This window comes from Aspergillus ambiguus (genome assembly GCF_047715705.1).
Source record: "Aspergillus ambiguus strain CBS 117.58 unplaced genomic scaffold BDV59scaffold_3, whole genome shotgun sequence".
Lineage (NCBI taxonomy): Eukaryota > Fungi > Ascomycota > Eurotiomycetes > Eurotiales > Aspergillaceae > Aspergillus > Aspergillus ambiguus.
Genome location: NW_027395516.1, coordinates 974,805 through 994,631, shown reverse-complemented (window position 1 = coordinate 994,631; position 19,827 = coordinate 974,805). Strand labels below are relative to the sequence as shown.

General features: G+C 52.7%; 7 protein-coding genes across 7 annotated transcripts; 5 read left to right on the top strand and 2 right to left on the bottom strand.

The window, feature by feature from the left end:
• The first annotated feature begins 3,002 nt into the window (after positions 1–3,002).
• On the top strand, positions 3,003–4,774 carry BDV59DRAFT_86426 (guanine nucleotide-binding protein subunit alpha). Its single transcript, XM_073697227.1, has 5 exons — positions 3,003–3,427; positions 3,496–3,680; positions 3,743–3,906; positions 3,958–4,216; positions 4,273–4,774. Exons 1-5 carry the CDS (start codon positions 3,298–3,300, stop codon positions 4,612–4,614), a joined length of 1,080 nt encoding a protein of 359 aa, XP_073551975.1. The 5' UTR covers positions 3,003–3,297; the 3' UTR covers positions 4,615–4,774.
• A 540-nt stretch (positions 4,775–5,314) lies between these two features.
• Positions 5,315–6,719, top strand: BDV59DRAFT_86406 (mitochondrial 37S ribosomal protein mS38). Its single transcript, XM_073697226.1, has 2 exons — positions 5,315–5,721; positions 5,792–6,719. Exons 1-2 carry the CDS (start codon positions 5,364–5,366, stop codon positions 6,496–6,498), a joined length of 1,065 nt encoding a protein of 354 aa, XP_073551974.1. The 5' UTR covers positions 5,315–5,363; the 3' UTR covers positions 6,499–6,719.
• Positions 6,720–7,166: 447 nt separating this feature from the next.
• Positions 7,167–8,182, bottom strand: BDV59DRAFT_198626 (H(+)-transporting V0 sector ATPase subunit c; the record flags this gene model as incomplete). The annotated part of the gene is made up of 6 exons (XM_073693189.1): positions 7,167–7,231; positions 7,314–7,417; positions 7,491–7,647; positions 7,743–7,872; positions 8,032–8,044; positions 8,166–8,182. The coding sequence occupies 6 exons, from the start codon at positions 8,180–8,182 to the stop codon at positions 7,167–7,169; spliced, it is 486 nt and encodes a 161-aa protein (XP_073551973.1).
• Positions 8,183–8,377: 195 nt separating this feature from the next.
• On the bottom strand, positions 8,378–10,232 carry BDV59DRAFT_86386 (uncharacterized protein). Its single transcript, XM_073697225.1, has 2 exons — positions 9,920–10,232; positions 8,378–9,864 (listed from the first exon to the last, which is right to left on the bottom strand). Exons 1-2 carry the CDS (start codon positions 10,151–10,153, stop codon positions 8,509–8,511), a joined length of 1,590 nt encoding a protein of 529 aa, XP_073551972.1. The 5' UTR covers positions 10,154–10,232; the 3' UTR covers positions 8,378–8,508.
• A 1,303-nt stretch (positions 10,233–11,535) lies between these two features.
• BDV59DRAFT_198624 (YqaE/Pmp3 family membrane protein) lies at positions 11,536–11,891 on the top strand (the record flags this gene model as incomplete). The annotated part of the gene is made up of 3 exons (XM_073693188.1): positions 11,536–11,552; positions 11,677–11,811; positions 11,870–11,891. The coding sequence occupies 3 exons, from the start codon at positions 11,536–11,538 to the stop codon at positions 11,889–11,891; spliced, it is 174 nt and encodes a 57-aa protein (XP_073551971.1).
• A 1,045-nt stretch (positions 11,892–12,936) lies between these two features.
• On the top strand, positions 12,937–15,637 carry BDV59DRAFT_86282 (uncharacterized protein). Its single transcript, XM_073697224.1, has 2 exons — positions 12,937–13,086; positions 13,138–15,637. The coding sequence occupies exons 1-2, from the start codon at positions 13,034–13,036 to the stop codon at positions 15,140–15,142; spliced, it is 2,058 nt and encodes a 685-aa protein (XP_073551970.1). The 5' UTR covers positions 12,937–13,033; the 3' UTR covers positions 15,143–15,637.
• Positions 15,638–15,992: 355 nt separating this feature from the next.
• Positions 15,993–18,368, top strand: BDV59DRAFT_170102 (phosphatidyl synthase). Its single transcript, XM_073688354.1, has 2 exons — positions 15,993–16,981; positions 17,082–18,368. Exons 1-2 carry the CDS (start codon positions 16,614–16,616, stop codon positions 18,031–18,033), a joined length of 1,320 nt encoding a protein of 439 aa, XP_073551969.1. The 5' UTR covers positions 15,993–16,613; the 3' UTR covers positions 18,034–18,368.
• The last annotated feature ends 1,459 nt before the right edge of the window (positions 18,369–19,827 follow it).

The window sequence follows — 19,827 nt, the reverse complement described above, 5'->3', positions numbered from 1 at the left end:
GATCAGAAGATGAAACAAACCAAAGTTGAATAGATACTGTGCGCAGTAGATACCTAATTATTGCGGCGTACGCAGTACGTAGGGGAAATTAATTCATTCAGGGACGGCAAGGACCGTTTGCAAATCCCGTTGCATATTTCTCGAACTTCGTGGTCAGAGAACATGTTCTTCTGTTGACTGTACAGCTCCAAAACTTAAAATCTAGAGGGTATCAGGGACTTAAACGTTGCGAAGTCGACACTTTCAGGCGACATCGACTAATCTTCCCTAGTGACATCGAAATTCTCCGCCACGTTAATATTATTAGAAAAGAAAAGCTTGAGTGCTCGAGACAATATTGCGTACGCTGTACGCTGCACTCAGAGCCGAAGCTTGCCGGATAACCGCCGATCCCAAATCATAACGATGATGATCGTCTAGAATTGGACGGATACACTCCGTACTTCGGACATCGCTACGCAAACTGGACATATATCGATCGATCAGGTAATGGCGTTCGCAGCATAATAAGAGAATTACTCCGTATACTCAGGGGATGGACTGGCGTTCAGAGAAGTCACCACTGGCGAAGCTGGCAGATCTGTCATATGATAGCTACCACACCAAGAGCATAAATGATGTGTCGATACATATGTGAGGCGCAGACAAATCAGAGATAAGGACGAGATTCAACCCCCTTAGGGGCCGTACTCTTTAACCGGGGCAGAATCCATCCCACAGTAGCAACATTAATGATTTGTAAGGGTATTGTCGGGTTGGGAATGATTATTACCCCTGCCTTAGCGTTGAGACGGCGCCTTGTTCGTCGGGAAGATGAAACCGGAAGACCAGCACCCGAAAATCTCCACTCTTGATGGTAAAGAGTCAAAAGTGCCAGACAAAAAGTATTGTCATTGACTCGATAGACTTTCGGGATGCAATTCTATCCATGCGCCATTTGAAGATAGGCATTCCCCATCCTTGATGAGTTTACTAGAGTCTCTTGTCAGTGGCGCATTGTCAGACTCGGTAATTATTTTAGGCAGGTGGTTTTGCACGAAGCGGATGTTGATACATCAGTTGGAGCCAACAAGTCGCAGGTCAGGATGAAACGCCACATGACTCGAAGAAACTAAGTAATTACCGAATTTTAATCGCACGGAATGCCACGAGATGGGTAAACAGACGGTGGATAATAAGGACGATAGACGATTCAGGGGAATTGCCATCAAATATTACGCCGTATCGAGTACTCCGTATAGACATGATAATAATAATGGGAGTCCACCGCGGTGGAAAGAGAAGAAAACGGGTTAGCGGGTTGGGGAATCATAAAAGAAAACATTAGATTAATTTTACGAACCCTTCCGTCATCTCCGTTTGTTGAGCCCTAAAGCCGTTTGCGTAAGCCTCGGCTCTCGAGCATGGAGGGACCGCATTAATAAGGGGTAAAAATGGTGATAGAAATCGGGTCGATGGCTTAGATCTGATCCAACAACACCATGCGACATGAGCGTGGGAGGTGAAAGTACTGCGTACGTGTAGGACGGAGATCAGGCTCTGGTGCTTTCCGAGAGTCGTACTATGCGCCGAAGCCATATGCGTCGATCTATGCATGGGCGCTTGCTTCTTTGCGTCGAAAAACATGGCTCATGGCGTCGTTCGGTTGCAGCTCTTGGCAGGAAGGAAAGGGGAAAGTGGAGAGAGTATCTTTCCATTTCGTTTTCTCTTTGGTTGAAGGTATGGAGGAGGGTATTTGAAAAACAGCTGGGTGGATCATCGAACCCCGCCAAATGGATGGACGTGGTACGTTAGTATACCGCGGTATCGGTCACCACAGCAGAATAGGGGATCCAAGTATGGAGTAGGTCGTGGGTGTGAGATGGAAGGAATATTGCGGGAGTCCTCGGTTTGTTGGTCCAACCGAATAGGTAAGAAGCGCTGCCGATGGTTAATGTATGCAACCGCAGTACACTTCCTAGATGTGGTTAAGGAGAAGGTTAAGGATACATGGATCTTCCGGGGAGGTTCCCATCGGCCTCACCCTTGTAAAGGGGCTTAACCTAATCATGAGTATGGGTGACGACGAAAGTACCTACTGAGTATGCTGGAGGTGTACAGCGTACTCCGCATCTACCTAGGTAGAACTCGAACCGAACGAGGACAGAATCAGGACAGTAATCACTTACCAGGTGCTAGACAATGAAGACAGCTCGATCCAACTAATTCCTTCTTCAGACGGCCCGACCATGGACCCAAGCCAAGTGTCAAGCCCCCTTCCGGAACTAAAAGTCCACTGCAGGATGACTACGCCTAATTGCTCCTAGTCCCCAAGTGTTGTACCCGCCCACGCTGCCACAATGGCCCCTCCCCTCCCTTCGATCGGACGCTGATTGATTGATATAATCCGCGACTCATCCTGAGGAGAGTATTACGGACGCAGTATTATTATTCCCTTATTACTATTATTCGGCTCTAGCCATTGTCTATTATTATCCACACAGGCTCCTTCCGAGTGTCGTCTCCTGCTGGTATCCTTGGTTCGTCCATCGCTTCTTCCCTGCGTGGGACCGCCTGAGATGCTCCAGGCCCCATTCTGCCACTAGTACCTGGTAACCAATCCCCGAGCCCTTTCCTTCCTGGGTGAGAACATTCGTTCGTCTCGACTGCCTCCTCCTTCCCGCCTCCAACGACCTCCCAGCTGCTCCAGCTGCTCCTCCTCCTCATCTGAATCTTATCCGGAGAAACCGTTCGTTTGGCGCTGCACTCCCGTTTCCCCTCCGCGTTCGCGCGACACGATTTAGCATTCCGCCTGACCCCGAATCACCGGGATCTGCGACGCCTCCTAGTCGCAGTTGAAATTGAACGCAGAACCTTCGGAGCTATTCTGCTCTGCCCATAAATCATTCGGGCACCATCATCCAGACGAGCGATCCCGTTCGCTCAAATCATTCACCAACCGCAGCCGTGCTGACACTTGCCTCTGTCCCTTTGCGACCCGATTGACTATCCGAACGGCCCAAGTGTGGCCGATTGAGGATTGCAGCCTGGACACCTTGTCCCAGACACTTGCGACGGAAAACAACAGACCCGAGGGGTGCTCAATTGGTCTCGTATTCGGAAGGCGGCTATCGATATATGTTTCACGGGCTGTTCTCTGAGTGGTTGTCGCTTCCGCCTGGTCTTCTCCCTGATTCAGCCTCGACCCTCGCGACGCTCAATCTCGACATCGAATTTTAGACGTGCGCGGCCCCAGTCCCACCAGACCACTCAACCCTCGGAAAGACACTCCGTATTTTGGGTATATAGACCGGTAACATGGGTTGCATGAGCTCCAAACCCGTCGAACCGGCGGACAAAGACGCCATTCAACGAAATGCCAGAATTGACAAGAGCTTGAAGAATGACAAGAAGGTGATGGACCGGACAATCAAGATTCTTCTCCTCGGTACGTGTTTCTGCAGCGTACCAGGCCGAACGCCGTCGCAGAACATATACTCACAAGTTCCGAAATAGGTGCCGGTGAATCCGGAAAATCGACGATTATCAAGCAGATGCGCATCATTCATTCAGGCGGATTTCCAGAAGATGAACGGCGTCAGACACGTGCGGTGATCTATTCGAATATTGTCATCGCGTACAAGGTCCTGTTGGACATTATGCGCGCCGAACACATCGAGTTCCAGCTTGAAGAAACGAAGGTGGGAGGAACGCGCCTAGTGAAATACTGATATGTGGCCGATTTGCTGACTCTACCCCGTAGCCATTGGCTGAATATGTGGACAACTTGGAGCCTGATGTTGGTTCAGATGAAGCCTTTTCAGACCTCAAAGTCCGCGATGCAATGAGAGATATGTGGGCGGATTCAGGTGTCCAAAAAGCCGTTGCCCGGGGGCATGAATTTGCCCTCCACGACAACTTGCATTAGTAGGTGCTCGTACCCTGTGGAAGGGGTAGTATACGCTAACATCCAAACAGCTTTTTCAACTCTCTCGACCGACTCTTCACCCCCGGTTGGCTCCCCGACAATCAAGATATGCTGCAAGCCCGTCTGCGAACGACAGGTATCACAGAGACCCTTTTCGAACTGGGTCAAATGAACTTCCGCATGATGGATGTCGGTGGGCAACGATCCGAACGGAAGAAGTGGATCCACTGCTTCGAGGGCGTTCAATGTTTGCTTTTTATGGTCGCTCTTTCGGGTTATGACCAATGTTTAGTCGAGGACCAGACTGCCGTAAGTTGTTGACTTTGACCCCAACCCCTCCCAAGCTCCTTCTCACCGGTCTACAGAACCAAATGCATGAAGCAATGATGCTCTTCGAATCCTTGGTTAATGGCGAATGGTTCAAGCGGAAGCCAATCATTCTGTTCCTGAACAAGATCGATCTCTTCAAGGGGAAGCTTCACGTGTCCCCCGTGTCTAAGCACTTCCCGGACTTCAGTGGTTCGGATACAGATTTTGATGCTGCGGCGAGGTACTTCGCCGACCGGTTCCGTGGCATCAACCGTATTCCTGACCGTGAAATCTACATCCATTACACGAACGCCACTGATACGACTTTGCTCAAAGCGACCATGGACTCGGTCCAGGACATGATCATCCAGAAGAATCTCCATACTCTCATCTTATAGTCGGCTTCTCTCTGGATGATTCTTATCTTACGATGTTTCTGCGAGCATGAGACCCAGGGCCCTATCTATTCTTCTCAGTATATGTTGCATTTCCGAGCGCTTTCTCTTCTCATGACACTTGGATTAAATTCTCTGCCCTCCTATCCCGCCCTGATACGCCTCTCCTTCGTTCTCTTTAATCCTTAGGACGGCTGTGGTCGACTGTTTTACTTTCATCATGCGATTCGGCATCAAAAGCTTATACCACATGAGTTGTGACCTTCCATTTCCTTCTGTTCGGCGACGATGGGTTTCTCAGTGATACCATCTGTCTTGCCCTAATGATCTCTTCTATCCTTTATGCTTCTTCCCTTTCCACGTATATACTCCTGTACTATTTCGTGTCTTTGATTTCTCGACTCAGCTGTCTCCATTCGACACTACCTCAATACCCCGAAGGAGCAGGCTCAGCCGGTCCGGGTATATTTCGCTCGGAGTACAAGACAAGAGGGACTATTAAGTTCAATGAATTTGAATATCTGTAAATAGACCGCGAATACACGTTATTGCATCAACTACGGAGTCCGAACTCAGGACACACGATTGTGTTATACTTGATGCCGATGGCGGTGAGTAGTTATGCCTGAGGCACCAAGACCCACGCCTTACCTAATTGGGGTTCCGCCTGATCCAACTTCGACTTCGCCTCTCCCGGCTTTGCGTCCGACATCTTCGTCACCCCAGTCCCTGGGCTCCTCGACGTCAGAAACATGTTGTCGTCTACGATACGCCGGGCTGCATGGGCGCCTATTGTGCCCATTACCGGCATCGCTCGCGCATCCAGTCAAGCTCTTCCCGCCTCCTCGAACGGCCTGCTCAGCCCAACCCAGCATGTCCGTCAGCGCCGTTACTCCTCCTCGTCCTCGAAGCCCAGCGACGGCTCCCGCGGCGTGGACGCCTCTTCCCAGACGCCAGCCAAGGGCGTCAACGCTGCGGAGAAGAGAGAAGGGAAGGCTTCGAAGCGGAGAGGCCGGGATGGCAACGGTCGCCCGGGCTCCAAGGCCAACCAGAACGCCGCCTTCTCCAAGCTGCCCAGCGTGCCCTCCACGCAACATCTCCAGCCGCATGGTGAGTTCCACACCCTCGAGTCTGCTCCCGCAGAGGAGAAATCATGCCCTGACTGACCCTCACAACCCAGACGTCCATGTAGCGTCTTTCTTCTCCATCCACCGCCCCATCTCCGTCTCGTCCACCGTCCCGCCGCCTTCCAGCCCCGAAGCCTTCGACGCCATATTCACCGCCCGAAAGCCCTCAAAACAGGACACGGACGACGTGATCTTCACGCTGTCGTCGGCGGTCGACTCCATGGAGCACGGCGGCGCCGCCCACCTGGGCGAACCGGACGGCGCATGGCAGGCCCTCGACGCGGAGGCCGGCACGCACGCAGACGGCGTGAACATGTCGGAGCTGCGCGTGTCGGTGGAGGAGCTCACGAAGCGCCTCCGTCCGTTCCACCCGCCGCCGGCGCCTGTGCCGTTCGACGAGGCCAAGGCCGCCGCCGAGCCCACCACCAAGCAACACCCTCGCGACTCCTCCTACTCGACCGTGCTGACCATCCACGAGTCGAAGCACGCCGACGGCAGTCGCACCTACGAGGCGCACACGACGCCCTTCGTGCGGACCCCGGACATGGACGCCCCCGGCGCGGCCGGCGACATCGACGCCGACGCCGTCATCGATGGGCCGCGCCGCTCCGGCACCACGTACATCGAGCGTCTGCGTAACGGCCGCACGATGCACGCCATCAGCACGAAGAGAAGACGCAAGCTGAAGATGAAGAAGCACAAGTACAAGAAGCTGCTGCGGAAGACGAGAACGCTGAGACGTAAGCTGGACAAGGCGTGATACCCGTCTTTCTTTCGTTGTGTCGGACCGTCTCCTTTGTTGGGTTGTTTCGTTGGACCGTGTTAGACTGGGAGCCCTGTGCGCCTTGGTTGTTCTTTGTCTGTCTGCCCTGGTTGTCATATCCTTCGTATATTGCATAGTGCATCGTCCTCTTATAGACAATATCATACATATTTCGCTACATCTCTGTCTCATTTAGGGTAGTCACTTGGGATCTTTCGAGACCTCACAGGCAATAAGTAGACAGCAGAAGTAAGATTGTACGTTGAATAGACCAATATCTAAAACAAACAACCGACCAAAGAAATAGAAGCACATTCCAGCATTGCAATAATGATCCGCTCTAGGACCACAGCGACTCCCATAAAGTACAGTTCAGCGCAGACCTTACCCATGCAATGTATCTACCCCTGAAGCACACCTTCGCGTCGTCTCAGCCCGCAATTTCTTTCTCACCCGCTATAACTACTCCCGTCCTCTCGCTCCGGCGCTTCCACTCACGGGGACGACAAATCGAACGAAACCTGCGATCCTGCCCCCCGAAGCACTGATGCCACATCGTATACGAATTCGGCGTCCTTGATATACACCACACACGCTAGGAAAACATAAGCTAGAACCCCGCTTGGCGGCTATCCGACTGTCCACTTCACGGACGAGGAGTCCATCTAGCAAGTGACGTCGATGCTCGAGCGCGAGTTCATCAGGAGGGCAACGATGAGACCATAGAGACCTGACAGTAGCGATCACAATTAGCGATAACTCCGCGGACACAGCCTGCGATGGCGACAGGGCCGGCTCGACTCAAGACTCACCCAGGACTTCAGCGAAAATGAGGATCAGAATCATGCCGACATAGAGTCTGGGCTGTTGGGCTGTTCCACGGACACCGGCGTCACCGACAATACCGATGGCAAAACTAGCAGAGAAATGGGTTAGCTACCGATCGATCAGGCAACACACGTTCGAAAGTTGGCGGTCAGGAGACGTACCCAGCTGCCAGACCGGCCAAACCGACAGCGAGACCTGCTCCCAGCTGAATGAATCCGGTGTAAAGAGGGACCTTCTGGCCCAGGTCGTTGGCGATCAGGACGGACACGACCAGGCCGTAGATACCGATGATACCAGCCATGACAATGGGGACGATGTCTGCGGTCACCAGATTAGCATCACCACCCAAACTTACACAGACGCAACCACTACGGGCCGCGGAGAGGGGGATTCCGGCGGAGTCTAAAACGTACTCTTAACGATCAGGTCGGGGCGCAGGACGGCCATGCCGCAGACACCGACACCAGCCTTGGCGGTACCATAGGCGGCACCAAAGCAAGTGAAGACGATGGCTGAGGTGCAACCCAGCGCACCGAAGAAGGGCTAGATCAAACGCACGAGTCAGATCACCAATGATGAGAGCTGTTGTAGGTCGAACGCCACGGGGTGCTAAGGAAGAGGGGGGACGATGACGAAGCCGACCCGTGGCTAACGTAGAGCGGTGCTATCGTCGGAAACTCGCAGGAGGGTAAACCAACTTACCGCGTAGACGGGGCTGTTCAAAGTACATGTTAGCATTTGATATCAACCAGTGTGAGGAGGCATGGAATTGCAAGGACACCCCGGGGCGATGGTCAAAATCACCGGGAAAAGGAGTCGAGTCGGGGTTTACGCACCAGAGTTCAGTGGCCATTTCGAATGGATGAACGGGAAGGTAGGATATGAGAAGGGAGGTGCAGAGAGGGAATAGAAGGAGGAAGAAAGGTCAAGGCAGGTAGCAGTCTATGTAGACAACCGTTGCGATGATGCGAGGTGCGAGACGGAGATAGATGGGGGCTGAGGCGAACACGCTGGTTGCTGCTTCGGGGAGGCGGACGGACCGCGTGTGCTGCCACGTGATCCGTCTTGGCGTTGTCTACATTACACACACTACTAAGGTAGGTAGGTAGTTAGTACGTATGGACCTAGTAGTGTACAGATATGAAGCTATCTATCCCGAGGTATAATACAGTATCCGTGTTATTCAATGACAAGCTCAACTCGAGCACCCGGGATGTCGATCTTGGTACTCGACTCCGAGGCAGTTGAAACAGGTTGTAAATAGGTGATGGCTTTGTCAGAGAGAGCGCCGAACTTGTTTGGCAGAACAGCCAGATCCTTTTCATCAAGCGTAGTGTTAGCCGCCATCAGCGGACGCTCGGCGTCATATACAACACCGAACTGGCAGGTAACTACTTCAGCCCCGGAAATTTCGGCTCCACTGCGCTGGATATCGCATGGATCGACAGAAACGAAGAATTGGATATAGTCGCCTTCCTTAGCGACTTGTCCAAGGGAGGAGAGCTCGCTTCCGACTAGCTGCTGGTCGAGCTTCGGCAGCCCATCGTCTTTATAGTCGATGGGAGAAAAGAGGCGGTCAAGAGAAGAGAATTCGCCATTCTCGGTCGGTTCGAGAAACCGAATCTCAGGATCCAGGGACAAAAGACCCTGCTTCTTACCCCATCCACCTCCACCACTCATGACACGGTGGAGTTTACCGCCGGCCTGTATCCGTCTGATGAGGTTGTTGTCGGCTGCTTCCGTGGCGGAACTCTGCTCGGGAGTCTCTACCAGGGCCCAAACAGAGACTCTCCGGTCTTCAATGTTGTATTCTTCAATATAGCGTGGTAGTTCTCTCTCCAGTTCCGTCGAAGCTGGCATCGCCTCAGTTGACGTGTCGTCGGTGCGTTTTGTCAACTGACGGAGGATATTTCCCATGCTGGAGATAACCCTCCTTCTCTGGCTGACCGGATGCAAAGGGAGTTGGAGGTTGCTGTGGACAGCTTTGGTGTTAGATGAGACCACGCAGCGAGATAACCCGACTGATTGGTCAAGCGTGTATTTGGCGGATGAAGGATCATAGACCCAGCGGGTTCCGAAAAGAGTATTCTCGTTTCCGTTGATGAAGATGGTGTTGGCTAGTCGTAGACCGATCTCATGCATGTATGGAGTTTCGTTACCGGCCATACCGCCCTGGAACGAAAAGGCGAGGGCGGACTCTTCGGTCTCCATGCTTCTTACACGGCGAGGCGCTGCCGCCTTCCCTTGTATGTCCTCCACGTTGGCCACAATAAACGACAGTCCCTCAGTCTCAGTCGCATCTTTATCATATGCCCGTGCACGCGTGTCGGGCAACTGGTCGACGATCGCTATAATGGCATGGACAGGGTGCGGAGAAGCGCCGGAGGCCAGTCGATTTATCCATGTTTCGAGAAAATCAGAGGACGTGTCGGCCCATTCTGCGAAGCTCGGTGTAACAAGGAGAACAGGGACATTCCCTGATTCGACTAGCGATCGTGATGTTGGGGGAAGGCTGGTAAGGACATCATCTGGAGTCTCTTGGGCAGTTAGCTGCTGCGCGGCGGTGACCAGTGGTACACAGAATACATACAATTGTGTGAGGAGTGCCCGTCAGCCAGGTACAGGCGACGAGGGGGCTGTTGAGGTTTGTATTTCTTTTCGTCCTAAGGTATCGCCGTGTGGATTTTGAGGTGAGTGTAGAGGGAGTTCGAAGGGAGTGGTTTCGGAGCGGCTGGAGAAACGAACACGGCCTGACGGCGTGCCGCAGTCCCTTCGAGAGCGGGACGAACCCGAATTTTATCGACATGGGGGCATGCAGGGACATGATTTTTATTCCATAAGAGCTGATCGACAAGACCTTGAGGTCTCGGACTGTGGTGTGGTGTGGCGCAACATGGGGAAAGTCAAGCGACAGAATAATTTTGATGTCAGCGCCAAGACCGGAGCTTATCGTTGTTAGACGTACACTGTGTGAGTATATAGCACCTCCCCAATTCCTGGTACCGCGATCTTAATTGCACGAAACGATTTACGATTCCTTTGGTATGGGTTGGTTTGATTGTTAAACATCTCTACTCTAGAGTGACCGTGGTGACTACCTAGGGACACTTGCGGGTGTCTTTCTTAATTACCGACACCATCAGGTTTACTCCGGGGGGACGAGGCCTTGCTCATTTTAGGCCTATGATTCATGACGCTAACCTACTGGTCTGTACCTATTCAGGTAAATCTGAAAATACACCCGAGATTCGTCCTGAAATCGACTAGGCAGCCTCCGCATTATGACGTACGAATACAGCGTCCAGGTGACGAAACTCAACAACACCAAAAACCCTGATATATGCCGTGTCCTGAGAACGTGCACGCTGGGGATGCACGAGGATGATATCAAGCTGAGCGAAGATTCCAGGCCATGACAAGTGGAGGCTAAAGCGCGAGTGAAATTGCGTTTATTGGCGAGCAAGACTGTAGGGCTGGGAGGGCCCACCATGTCTGCCCTGAATCTGCAACTTGCAGTATCAAACACAAATCACGGGGAAGAATAACGGCGGTGGAGGGTTACAGAGGGGGCAATGCGACTACCTAGTATAAAATTAGAAAAACACGCAGATCCAACAGAGGAGGCTGTACGGAGTGCAATGAAGCTGTATGAGGGTTGACCTGCCAAGCTCTCCCAGGCAACAAGATAAAAAGGATGGGCGGTTGTGTGATGGGAGAGGCGTGGCAATCCCTTACAGGAAAGCCTGGGAGGGGCCAAGCGCTCCATTGCGCACTCCAGCCACCTTTTTCCTCTCACTGCGTAACTCGGAAAGGAACCGACATAAGGATAATCGAGAACGCAAAAGTCAGCCGACGGGACAGGGTCTAGGCAGCGGACAAACCCAGTCAGTCCAGTGCTCATCATGGTCTGGGTGCTCCAATAGGGAAGAGACGGTGGGCGGATGAGCCACAGGGCGGTGGCAGTATGACGTAGGGCTCAGCAGTGGCCGCAACTACGCAACAGCCTTTTGGGGGAGCAAGCGGAGATCACCTTTATTAAGGCCTTTTCCCCTTCCCGCCTCCTGACGTCTCCTCCGTTGCTGAACTCCTCCTGTCCCCTTCCATCTCCGCCGTCCGTCCCATTCCACCTCGATTTCGAGTTCTCTCTCTCATCTCGATCTTTCGTATCCCATTTTCGCAGATTAACTCCCGAGTCAATCCGCTACAATGCCTTTCACTGCTTCGTAAGTCGCCTCGTTCGTCGTTTCTCCCTCCTGGAATACTATCACGAAATACTTGGCGATTATTATTGTTTGCTATTTTTTACCAGGAAAAGAAGACATTCGAGACTAACCTCGTTCATTCCAGTGATATCTGCAAGATCTTCTTTGCCTTCATCCTCCCTCCTCTTGGTGTCTTCCTCGAGCGCGGATGCGGTGCTGACCTCCTGATCAACATCTGTTTGACCATCTTGGGCTGGATTCCCGGTATCATTCACGCCCTGTATGTTTTCCCCCGCGGATTGTTTCCTATGACCGGAGAAAATTAACCCATCCTATAGGTACATTATATTCAAGTACTAGACCATTGTATACACCATACGATCTCCCTAGTGTCGGTCAGATTCCGCTTGATTTCGCCCACATGCATCGCTCCCTTCTGGTATTCTCCGACTAGACTATCCCGTTGGAAATCGAACGGGCGCCCGTGATGCCGTCAGCGTGATTCCGTGGAGCTCCGGCCGAGACTAGCCTAATGCAACCCCGCCGCCACTGGGCCTCATGGTGACGGGAGTGTTGATTTCTGCATGCTCATGACAGGAACGGAGATCTTTTCCTTTATTGAATGGTTTTTGCGGTTGAATTGTTTTGTTTTCGCTCGATCAGCTCTTTTTGCTTCTCCGGATGATACCAGCTCATTTGTGATACTGGGTACTTTATGCTTGGTTTTATTGTCAGTGGCGAACTTTAATGATTGATGGCAATGACAATAATTTCTTCCTGGAAACGCTCAAGCCGTACTGCGTAAGCGATCGGTCTTTCGTCTGATCTAACCGAACCACAGGTGATGGATCCCTTCTAACAAGCGATCCCTACGGGGTCAGGGTTCTTCAGACAATCCCTAACTAACTCTAATCCTTCGATCGACGGCGCGGCTACCCAAGAGAGCAGTACCAGAAGATCGGAAAACAGAAGCGATGGCAGTGCTGTCGTGTTCTAGCCTACGGCTCGACTCGCTCGAAGCGCCTAACCCGAGGATCATATTGGACGGTCTCGGTCAGCTGACCGGGCGTGGTTGGATATCTTCCCTTCGTGCATCTGGTCAGCGCCGACCCGGCGCGTATTCTGTCCCTTCACCCAACCAACATCTCCTTCACCTTTACCCCCTCCTTCAGTCACGTACGTGTCTTCGCATGGGAATTGGCTTCATGTTTCATCGCGGCGCCTATAGGGGTTCTCTGTCTCCAGAAGGCTGTCTCAGGTTGACGCCGTTTCAAGTGTTCCCCAGTGAGCGACCTGTCAACAAATGACATCAGACTCATTTTGGCGCCATCCTTGACAAGATGAGCTTGATCGTGATGGCTCTTATCTGTAGCCCCTTTTCTCAGGGTCCCTCCAGAGGCTTTGCAGTCTCGTTCTTCTCACCTTGTAGAACAAGACTTTTGGACGCCAATGCAAATATCTAGGTATATTTCCTTAGTTTGGGGTCTATAGGATGATCACACATGCGTACCTATGTCTCCAAGAGCCTTCCTTTGACTGCAATGGTGATAACGAGGTGAGTATTGACCAGATAAGTTATTCGGACTTGACTGATGCCGTACACTAGAGGTCGCAACAGCATGATATTGTCGGCCTCTCGACGGTTATGCCTCGCAGTCCTGTCCTCAGTTCCCTGGAGTCTGGCTATCGGATCAGATGAGTCACAGCCTACAATGTCTCCTGCGTCTACATTTGGCTCCATCCCGCGCTGCGCTTCAGATTGCGTCAAGGAGTTTATCAGAGTCGAATACCCGGACGATGAGTGTTCCAACGGGCAGGATTTCGATTGCTTGTGTCGAACGCGCGCAAAAAATGGCTATACTCTCGGTGAAGCTGCCCTGCAATGTAGCTTCTCGCTGTGTCCCATGGAAGAGGCGCTGAAATCGAATTCCTACGGTATTTGTGATTCGGTTTCTGGGGCTTTACGAGGAACCCATGGCACAATAACTGCTACCGTTGTAGCTGTAACGAGAACAACGACAACCGTGAAACCGGTGACTACCGATCCCAACACATCGTCAAACTCAACGCTCTCAAGCAAAGATGAATATACAGCTACGACCCTTGCTACCTTTCAAAGCCCGCTGTCAGTGACTAGAACCAGACAAGATCCATCTGGCACTTCTGACGCCGGCTCGACATCCACCCGGGGTGCATCGTCTGGGAGTAATCTGAACGCTGGCGCAGTGATAGGAGTCTCAGTCGCTTCGGGTGTCTCTGGCTTTTTCATTCTAGGGGTCATTATATTTTTCTGTTGCAGGAAGATAAGACGAAAACATCCTCCACCCAAGGACCGCAATTCCTTCTTCGAAATCGGAGGCCTGATGTCGGAACCGTCCAATTTCAGTCTGCCACGAACGCGCCCAAGCCCGAGACCCGATCCTCCGTCTCATGCTGTTGAGATCTCGCGCCCCATGTTGCCCTTCCAGCGGACTGCCCAAAACCCGACTGTCACTGTTACCCGGCCTGACCACGACTATGACGACAACCACAGGGGATTCGGACACCTGAACGGAGGTGGGTTTGCTTTCTCGTCTACGTCTGATCTAGATTCCCCAACTCAGTCGTCTCCGCGAACTATCTCCGACCTGTTGCCAGATAAGCCGGGTCTGTACCCAGAACCGTTGCGTTGGAGCCAGCACAAGTCTCCCAGGCCGAACAGCGGCGAGACCCTCTTTGAAGAAGATGCGACAAGACCGAGAAGTATTCTAGGTGTTTCCAATCAGCCGAATGTATCGGGCTCCCTCGATCGATATCAGTATGGCCAGCAGCCGGATCGACCTGCCATGGTTGGCCTCCCGGTCAATCCACGGGCAATGATGTATGGGTTTCGTGGTCCAGGGAATGGAAATCCGATAACACAGGGACCTGATTACCGAAAAAAGCCCGTGTTCGCTAATGCAAGCGAGAAACTACTACATCCTCGGCAAGCTGATATATACGGTAACGTGCCATGCCCATGGTCCCGAGGGGATTTCGACAGCCAACGTGACTACGTCGGCGATTACTGGGCAAACAACGGTGGCGAGGCCTCTAGTAAGCCTACCTCATCGTCATCACGAAGCGCAGCGCGTCGTTCATTCCATGCCCCTGTCGCGAACCCAGGCGGTGTGGACTACGTGGAAGACAACTTCGAGACAATCAACATCAACGATCATCAGGAGCCTCGGCGAACATCGCGTCACTCTGGGAACTTCAGGCCGCTCACTCCTGTCCGAGAAGTTCAGACGCCGGTAAACGCGCCTCAAAGACAACGACCAGACTACTTTGACGACAACGCGTCGGTCCAATACCCCCGAATGCCTCTGTCTGGGACAGTCAGTCCCAGCCGAGAAATCGTTTCCCGGCCGCGAATAGTGAGGCAAGATGACATCAAAAGAGTACATATACGCCGGGGGAAGTCACAACCCAAAGCATCTACGCTCCCTTATTCACCTGAGGACTACTGGGTAGGACGCGATCGCGGGTCGCCATCAAAACTGCATCCGTACGATCGGCGTCGATTGTCCGGGGAGTACCAAGAACTGCCTTATAAGGCGGACCATATGCCTCAACGGAAACCGCCTCCGTAAGATTTGATGGGCCAGAGGGGTTTGCGGCATCCAGAGCGGGTTACTCTGGATCACACCGGGAAAGTCGCCGTAAGACCCAACTGCTCCAGTGGATATATGCCTGAGTCCCTGCTATAGAGTCGTCATTACAGGCCGCCCGCCTGTTTCCTTCGCTTCTTCCCTTTCCCATTCTCTGTACATCGTTTCCATGAAACAAGGCCCTGCCGAACCTTGTATTTGATTTCCGATGCCTCTCATTCCCTACCGATCGCACGCGGCGACGGCGGTTGTGATTGTAATTCTATTGGCCGCTTTATTTATGGACAGGCTTTCGACTCGCCACCTGCGAGAACAATACTAGAGCCCCCGAAGTTTGGGACCGGCGAACACCTCGGATTGCATCACATGTAACAGGGTCAGCGTGTTGGCGGGTGTGGCTGTATCAACTGTGACATGGCGTAATTTGGCATGGTCGGGTTGGCTGCACGGCCTTCTCGATATGGTAGGGGGCTGATCCGGTGTCCAATAGGGGGATGCGGCGTTCAGCCGAGGACGACCAGGCTCGGAAACAGCAAGGGCCTCTATAGGCCATGAGGAACAACTGGGCGGTTCCTGGAGGCGGACGAGTGTTTTCGACTTAGTCTTTTCCCGAACAGACGTCCCGCGATGACGTCAGGGGATGGACGGGCATCCGACTCATGCGAATGCCGCAAAGTGACCAGTGGGGAATGGACGAGGATGTCATGCGATATCAGCGGCCGTTGGATGAAGATCAGTTGGCAGGGGAAAGGCAGGTGATGTGGTTGTCGGTGGGAGTATCAGGTGGGTGATGTCAACCGTCGCAACGACGCTGATATCAATCTTACTTCTCCCTCTCACATAACCTCCTCTCGCAGCGCTCCACGCTGAACGTCACTACTTCGACCGCCGTCGCATCCTGGGCTTTGACACTTCTTGGCTGTCAAGGATTCTCTGCTCGAGCCCAGATCAATTAATCATTCGCAGTGAATATGATAAACTTCGGTCGTCGGTGGAGTCTCGGTCGAGGTGGACGAACAGCATCAAGCACCCACGCTGCAGGCCAAACGCTAACGGCGCGTCGGTCGATGACGGAGCCATGGGATGCATCACCGAGGAGCCCCTTCTCGTATATTAATGGCTTCAACCGCTCGAGGGAACGCCCTCTTCTCCACCACCCCGCTGACAATCCCATTCCGCGCTCCATCCTATTTCATGGCCTACTGCCCATCTACTGCAAGCGCATGCAATTGATCTATTGATCTCCTTCTCAAACCCACTCAAGGACCCATTGATCGTCCGGTTCCTAGTCCTCTATATGTCGTTTCCTGCCTTGCTCGACACACCTTCTCCATCCTAGTGCTGATCTGTTCGCTCTCTGTGCTTGTTTGCTGTGCCGGGCCACCTTCCTCGGTTACATATCGCCACCCCAGCGTATCCACCTTATTCATCACCACCTCCTAAAAAAAGAACCATGACGACTACCGATTCCTTCGGCTCCCAGAGGGTCCGCCGACTGTCCAGTCTTGAGGCCGATCGGGCCGACCTCTACGGCGGTCCCAGTGTCGTCCTGCCGCCTAGACACCTCATGGCTTCAACTGACGCTAATGATACCGTCGTTGAGCTGGAAATGGCGAAACAACATCTGGACGAGGATATCTCCTCCGAAGACGCTTCTCCTCGTGTCGCATCCCCAGTATCCAGGCCATCTGTTTCTGCTACAGACGAGTTCGCCCTCGCCTTTGACATTGACGGGGTGTTGGTCCGAGGAGGCAATGCCATCCCCGAGGCAAAGGATGCATTGAAGTATATCAATGGGGAGAATCCCTACGGAATTAAGGTGTAAGTTATTTCAGCGGTTGATTTTCCAGCTTTTCCTGGCAAGTTGACCGGGAACTACGCCTTTGGGCACTGTGGTGTTGGGCTAATACTCCCGACGCAGACCATACATCTTCGTGACGAATGGTGGCGGCAAGACCGAAGAAGAACGCTGCTTAGACCTCAGTCGGCAACTCGAGCTGGATGTCTCCCCGGGTCAATTCATCTGCGGACACACCCCCATGCGGGAAATGGCCGAGAGGTACCACACCGTCCTCGTGGTCGGGGGCGTGGGCGAGAAGTGCCGGGAGGTCGCCGAAGGCTACGGATTCAAGGATGTGGTGACGCCTGGGGACATCATCAAGACCCGGCAAGACACGACACCTTTCCGCAGCCTGACCGAGGAGGAGTACAACAACTCCCGCGTGCGAGACTTCAGTCAGATCAACATCGAGGCGATTTTTGTCTTTGCGGACAGCCGTGACTGGGCCGGCGACCAACAGATCATCCTCGACCTTCTGATGTCCAAGAATGGCCGGCTGGACACCCGCTCGGAAACGTTCGACGAGGGTCCCCCGGTCTTCTTCTCCCACAACGACGTCGTCTGGTCCACCTCCCACGAGCACGTCCGCATCGGCATGGGCGCGCTCCGCGCCTCGCTCGAGGCCCTGTACAAAGCTGTCACCGGGAAGACGTTGGCGACCACCGCCTTTGGTAAGCCGCAGCTGGGCACGTACGAGTTCGCCACCCGGCTCCTGCAGCAGTGGCGCAAGGACACGCACGGAATTAACAAGCCACCCCGCACCGTGTACTTCATCGGCGATACCCCGGAGTCGGATATTCGGGGGACCAACGAGTTCAACGACATCAGCGATGCTCATTGGTACTCGATCCTGGTCAAGACCGGTGTCTACCAGGAAGGCACTATCCCAAGCCACCCGCCCAAGAGGGTTTGCGCCAACGTTCTCGAAGCGGTACAGTACGCTGTAGAACGCGAGGCTGCGAAGAGGGGCGAGGATTCCGCCCTCGCTGATGATGTAGATTCAGGCATTGATTCTGAGTCGGCTACTGTGTGATAAAATTCGCCGTGCATCATCTTCACATTCTTGGCTCATATCACCATCTTCGATGCGCTTTCTCAACCCTACAGATACACTACTGACCCACGCTGCGTTACGACCTATGTCCATGATTCCTAGATATGATATGCTATGATCTCTCTGGCGTCTAGTCGGGATTTGTTTTTTTTGTCTCTGCGGCGTCCTCGTCTGGGCGACGCCGTAGTTGCCCTGAGGTCATCGGTGCCCATTGCAACCAGATGACCTCTCGGGATCTGCATAGATATTCCAGTTGAAATACCACCACTACAGCTAACCGAAAATCAAATAATATCTCATGAGTTGTCCATCCCCATCTATTCGTACCCCTCACCGTAGGATTCCTTCCCGTAATAGTATCGAAGGCCGGCTACAGACCACGACGTCACCTATCCAAAGGCCATGGGGACCGACAAGTCCCCTCAGTCGACGACAAGCGAGGGATTGAGAGACATCCAAAAGCCATTGCCAATCAGAGTCCTTCCTGCTGCCACACTCAGCGATGGAGTGAGGCTACCGGAAGATACAAAACAGGCAACTCCGTCATGAAACTTTAGCCCGGCATGTCATCCATACAATTCACATCAGAACGCGGGGTTCAACCACTACTAAGATCCTAGCGGCCTCAGCCTGTTGTATTCCGCACCCTGATTCATTTCTCAAGTGCCGATGGAAAGCAATCGAACCCCCACTCGATGATTTACCTCGCGGATCATAAGCAGGTGATGTCTAGACCTCTTGCTGCTGGCTGTGGTCGGAAAGAAGCGAATAAACCCTACGAATCAGAGTCAATCTCGCGCCGGACAGGACTGACAGTTTGGGTTAAACGTCATCATCGGAGAATGAAGTACGTAGTACTATTAGTTGATCGCTCGATTGCCCCTTGGGGAACGTCTCCACCCCTCGATCTCGGCTTCCACTGCTCCCTTCTCTGGTCCGCTACTTTTTAGTCTCTGTGGCTTAAGCCCTCAACCGTCGTCTTCGGTCCCCTGGATCGAGTCGTTCCGTTCGCCTGTGCCCATTTTGGGATGCCGGACGTCTATACCTGTCGCATGGGGGCTATACAGCCGGATACTTTCGGAATCCCACGGCGTCAAGCGATGGAACTATTGTTGAGAACCCAGTTGTCGTGAGGGATGTCGTTGGTTGCTCCTCCGGGTGTCACGGCCTTTCAAACGACGGTGACTTGTTCGTCCCTTTCAGACAGGGAGGTAGGATCCTAGTCGACCTCGTATTTCCTCTCCCTGTTGTTGCGTTTTAGACTAAGAAGGATGGTGCTGCCTCTTTTGTTTGGGGAGTCATTTTCAGATGTTTGTTGATCTATCACTAATAATAGTCAAATATGAGCCACAGAGTCTCCGGGAAATGGCTTCGCAAGTAGGCAAGGTAGGCAATGTACTCTAGGTACCTACCATCATTGAACTACATAATGGCATGTTTCAGAGAGCTATTCTTTAGTCCCGCCCTTCATTTTGGACTGATCTGCTTCCGTCATTCATCTGCTGTCTGCATGGTTCGTTTGGCTGTGACTTGCTTGAGGCTTCTTTCCCCTGGTTAAATCACTTATAATTGCTATTCAACATTGTTGTACGTTAACATCCACAGCTGAATAGGGAGGAATGTGTCGTGCTTTAGATTTCTACCGTTTAAGGCTTTTCTGGCTGCGTTGACCTGTACAGTGAAATCCTAGATGTGAAACAATTCCCTGTATGGCTTCAACCAAGCAATGACTATGCCTCTTAACTTCGATATTTCGATTTATGAGAAGGAAAA